Source organism: Ylistrum balloti, unplaced genomic scaffold, assembly GCF_031769215.1.
Source record: "Ylistrum balloti isolate Yb309-2 unplaced genomic scaffold, AGI_CSIRO_Ybal_v1 Utg370170, whole genome shotgun sequence".
Taxonomy (NCBI): domain Eukaryota; kingdom Metazoa; phylum Mollusca; class Bivalvia; order Pectinida; family Pectinidae; genus Ylistrum; species Ylistrum balloti.
In genome coordinates, this window is record NW_026782161.1 from 176,018 (window position 1) to 181,630 (window position 5,613).

A 5,613-nucleotide genomic window follows, 5' to 3' on the forward strand; every position below is an offset into this window, starting at 1 on the left:
ATCCCTTGTTTTATTTTACTTGCACAGTATGTATTCATGAGTCGTTGTTTTATGACGATGTGATACATTATAGCGAATTCAAATTATTCTTGTGCTTATTTATTTTTGTATGTTTTTGTGACATGATTAACGTCCATTCCAGGTGATAAATGTACCGTTGATCCGGCATATATTTAGGATAGATGTCTCGTTACTTCGCTGTCTATTACGTATATTTAATGACGACATAAATCTCAAGGTGTTTGAAGATGATTGATGTATGATTAGAAACAATAAAAATCTGGTGTTTATAAATGGCTGCATTAGGGAGTAAAATTTTTACCACAGATGTGGAAGGTTCACAGACGAATGAATGAGGTCTCTGTCTGAGCAGTGTGCAGCTTTCATGTTCCTTTCTGTCAATTACAAATATGCAATAATACATTGTAATCTAATTACATCAGTATCACATTAACAGGTTATCATTATGTTGATTCAACCGATCGATCAAGGCGGGACCGTTTGATTTCGCTCGCCTGACAGTCGATTGATACAACACCCAAACAGATCGGCTTTCTTGTTACCTTTAATTTGTTACAGTTAATTAACTCATATTTTAACTTCAACTACTATCGTCTACATCACCGGTAGATGATATATATATATATATGCAACTGTACAGGTAAATAAGGAGCATCCGCGACACTAGACAACTAATGAGTGCAAAATTAACTGCTCACCTGTTCCAAACCAGGTGTTCTTTACGGCTAATCGTACTGGCTTCACCTTTCACTAATTATAATACTATTAACACTTATACATAAGAGGGATCATTATAAAGCCAGTCGGTGGTTAAAGTCAGCAGTTGTGGTAGGATCTGACGCGGACTCATCTCATTTGAAGAAATTGTGTGTGTATATACGGTTTGGGTTTGGACTGTATTGATCTCAAACGTGTTATTGTCTGTTATATTGAATATTGCAGATGGACATTTACAGATTGGCCATACCCTATTAATACTAATGGCCAACAACATGGAGATATATCACATACTAAACCCGGTTTAATCTGAGAGTGTCTGTGAACTCTTCTTGGACGATAAATTCATCGGAAATCCATTTAACCCAGGATATTTTTTTATTGTAAGTATTAATAGAAACATCCATGCCAACTTCGAATAAGAACAAAACAGATGTTGGGCTTTGTTTTATAAAAGTTAAAAGTAAACCACTATTTGTATTTGTTTAATCATACGCGAAACTTGATTCAATGTATTTCTGATATATCTATCACATTGTCACGATAAGGATGGTTTTGACCATATCTAAAATTCTACCAGCTCATTGAATTGTTTTTTTCTGCCTTAAGTAAAATGCAAGTAACAAGTATCCTGTATATTGATAACTGTCTAGTGTGACACTATTATAAATCGATACATTGATCCATTGTCTCGGGATCTTTTCTACATTACTCTAACTTTGTGACGTTGCTTTAACGTATATAATGATAAATAAACTGTCTAAAAACTGGTCCGTGTGAGACAGACATAGTTTTGTAAAACTTTTATAGATCATTTAATATGAGTGGACACTTCATCGCAAAACGTCCCGAGTCATTTACCGCCCTACAAGTTAAACCGCAGACGTATTCAATTTTTTAAGATTCAATAACGCCGTTTCCTTTATTTGTTTGGAGATCATCATATACCTCCTATTTAACCTTCGCAGGAAATAATAATAAAAATAACAAAAACTCGGAAATATAAAATTTTGGGGGAATATAAGACCAGATATTTCGGAAATTAACTTTCGCTGCTTTATCAAGCATATAAAGTAAATTCAATTAATGTTAAGTTCTCGGCATGAAATTGGGAAAGTATCAACGAAACTAGCAAACATTTAGAAAAGGATCACAGAGCACTAGTTAGCATATAAAGGCAAAGAGCATATCTCAATGCTGGTGTAGCGACCTTAACACTTTCCTGTAATGGTTTAATGGATCTTCACTCACAAGATTCACAGTGTACTTCGACATTTAGCCTGCTTGATCATCATTTTGAAACTAGTTATCATCAACTAAATGAATATAACTCTAATGTTTGGTGGAAAGAATATACAATTGTACGCTGTAAGCCTACAACAAACATTATATTGTTGCTAAGACTAGTTAAAGATTTTAAAATGTTCCTGACAAATGACATGAATGTATTGATTCAACAATATATTTTCTGACGGTTGCCACATTGATTTTTAGGTTTCGTCTCGGTTTCGGTGTCAATGTTGTTTTAGTTAATCCTATCTGTCACGTTGGTTGATGTTGTTTTGTATTTTTATATTACCCTAACATCACTCTCGTTGTGACGCTATCAACTGATGAACATCTTTTTTCAATTGTCCGTTACAGATGCTGTCATATAGAAGTGTTAAATGTCTGCTCCGATTTCTGCTCCTGATCACGGTCTTTCTGATCCACGCGGATGGCAAACATCAAAGATGGTACCTGTTGGGGTGTCATTGTCGAAACTGGTCGAAATGGCAGTTCAGAAAGAGCTTCAGAGACAGCGTACTTAGCATGTACCGAGGGCTGTTCATGAATCCTCGAGACCTTCGACAACTTCCGGTCATAAAACCGGAAGGTGTGAGAGGTCATGGTTTGAATTCATACGTAGATGGAATTAGACCACGACCTGGGCCTGTTCCTAACTCAAGAAATTCCTGCTGTTACACGTAAGCATATAATTAAGAAAGAATATCACATTTCGTTATTTGTGAAAACAAAACAGTGAGATAGATTTAAGCTATCTAAAGGTGAATTTTAAAATTAAAACCTAACATTGTAGTGTTGAAATGAATATAACATTTATATGTTTGAAAAGGGCTTTGTTTAAGCCGCAAAACTTGTGCCCAATGTTATTACTATTTATGTACAATAAACTCAATTTAAACCAAATGAGATGATAAGGAATTAAAAATAAAAGAGAGAAACAGATCATACAGGGGTATGAGGCATTAATACGCTAACTATGATTTGATGAGCAAGGTAAATTAAAATTGAAAATTCACATGACATATATTGACATGACTGGTCACACATGTATTTGTTTGACTAAATATCACATTATTGGAAAAAGTTCAAACCTAGCTATAATAACTGGTTAAATCGGTGTAATGACAATATATCGTTAAGTGGTGGAGAATTCTCTCTCGGCCAGAATGTATTTAAAATCCAATACTTTAAACTGATATTGTAATGTCAATTGGATTATATTTACTAGTTAATTTATTCATGACAGTACATCTTTCCTAAACAACAATATAAGTTGTCATAAATGAAATATGTAAATGAAATATTGATTGTTCGTTCCTATGAGTATACATGTAAAATGTATTGCTTGTTGCAGAGATTATGCTTACGAGGTGTTCAATACCACAGTCAGTTCCAATTTCCAGCTGAACGTCGTCCACTTTAAAAATGCTTTTCAATTTGTGCCAACAGGGCGGTGTGCGTAAGTATCAGCTCCATGTGACAGATTATACAGTTTTTCAGGAAAATTAAAAATTACCATGGGAAATAAGTAAATGATTTAAGAAAAAATATCAAACAAAGATACCATTATCTATATATATATTAAGTTTGTCAGATGAACGTCACAGATATTTACATTTTTCAATTGCTCATAAATTTACAAGAGAGATATATATTTTATATGTGTGAACTCATACACGGAAACAGTGAAGATTTATCATTTCATTGGTTGTAAATTATTTGTTTGTAGGTCAAATGTAAGCTGTGGAGTAGGGCAGTGTTTACAGATGTATCGCCATCACTGGATGTTAGTGTGGGATGACAACCTCCCTCATTATCCTCCTGTTACGTTCCTACCTGTCGAGGTACCCTCCCATTGTGAGTGTGTTAATGTTGGGAGGAGTAATTCCTAAACTAAGAGCATAAATTCCTTAAAAACCTTCAAAAGTATTGAGTGATTACATCACCAGGATTGGGAGTTTGTTTTCATGATCACTGCGTCAGATTACCGTGTGTGAATACATTCCTATTGCCAACAGGCAAGTCCATTAAGACATCACTGCTGATAGAATTGTTGCTTTTAAAGCTGTAAAAAACAAACGAAACAAAAACCACATGTCCCTTGCAGAGGATATTTTCTGCGTTTATCCGCACTTATTAATTTTGTTTTATTTTGACACAAATTGCTTCAGTGGAGATTATGATGTGACGAAATATTTATATATTGTAGATTTTTTTACACGAATTTTCATGAACTCACGAGATAATTTAGTTGGTTTATTCTAATAACGATACATATGTACATATTTTTAAATGTGACCATGAACGGTATTTGCCTTAATATATTTCATTTTATCTATACTAGGTAAATATTATGATAACAAATAAAAACCACACATTGTTTGATCCAGCTGTTATATAGTTTTGCTGTTCTGAATACATATCAGTTATCTATGTTGTAAGTAATGAAGTGACATAAGGTGGTAGTATACAGTCGATATGAATACAGTTGATTGACAGATGATTATATTGTGTTCCTGTAGACTACCATCTAGTAACATATAACATCATAGTATCATGATATATTTACGTTTACATTTTTGTGATCTAAAGCACTCACACACAAAAAAAAATACGTTTAGATTTCCTGTTTAACCAAATAATGACGTCAACAAGTTCAAATTCGAGAATAGCCGTAATAATATAGTTCATTATGTCATCATAGAGGGTCATCGTATGAAGTAGTATGATCATCAATTTACCTTGATTTTTACGTTTAAAGATGTTGACATGTTGCTAAATCTTTAACGATTGCGGTATTATACCTTTCCGTTTGAGATAAAGTCAATCATTGTGTATTGGTATCTGGTTAAGGAGGGAAAATGTTCCCAATGGGATTGAACGGAGCATTGTGTCTAGTTTTTTTTTCTATCGGGACTATTTACATTTACGTATTTTGGATTTGTTTCTTTTCGAAACGTGAAAATTCTAAATGAAGATTGCTCCTGTCACTGTCAGCAAGTAACAACGTTTAATGTGGAACAGATTCCATATGGACGGTCAGATTGTCATCTATCAAACGAAGTTGACAAAATTTGATAATCACAAATGTTAAGGCGCTATTTTGTTGTACATTTAATTTCGTGCTGGAAAACAAATATGCTTTGCAATAATTTTTTTGTAAAGTTCTATGACTATTGTCTAACAACTTTGGATGTGTCATAATGGATATTTTTACCGAAAGAGATCGCATGACATTCTTGGTTCACTGGTTTACGGAATGTGTCAAAGGTTCCAGATTAGATAGACGTCTAACTGTATATCTACCCTGACCGAATCACTGTTGATTGTAGTAAACAGTTTCATAAACTACAATGTGGCGTACTAATAACATATGCAAATGCAATACAGAATATAGATATATGACAATTTAATACTTAATACATATCATATTATGAAAAACATAATGTATAAGGCAATCGCGAATTCCAATATTGTTATTTCTGTTTTACCTACTGTATAATGAGCCATCGCCATATGCTATCAACTGTATATCTATATATTAGATCATTCTATACTGTAAGAATACATGTGTTTGTCAACTGACTA

General features: G+C 33.5%; 1 protein-coding gene across 1 annotated transcript; it reads left to right on the forward strand.

The window, feature by feature from the left end:
* Positions 1-2,382: 2,382 nt before the first annotated feature.
* On the forward strand, positions 2,383-3,917 carry LOC132551047 (uncharacterized). Its single transcript, XM_060215148.1, has 3 exons — positions 2,383-2,705; positions 3,380-3,484; positions 3,755-3,917. The coding sequence occupies exons 1-3, from the start codon at positions 2,383-2,385 to the stop codon at positions 3,915-3,917; spliced, it is 591 nt and encodes a 196-aa protein (XP_060071131.1).
* Positions 3,918-5,613: the final 1,696 nt, after the last annotated feature.

Bases quoted from the DNA above. Each gene is read 5' to 3' on its own strand.
- LOC132551047 (XM_060215148.1), top strand. From the start codon at position 2,383: ATGCTGTCATATAGAAGTGTTAAATGTCTGCTCCGATTTCTGCTCCTG. The intron at 2,706-3,379 runs GTAAGCATATAA...TGCTTGTTGCAG, and splicing joins AGAAATTCCTGCTGTTACAC to AGATTATGCTTACGAGGTGT. The intron at 3,485-3,754 runs GTAAGTATCAGC...ATTTGTTTGTAG, and splicing joins GTGCCAACAGGGCGGTGTGC to GTCAAATGTAAGCTGTGGAG.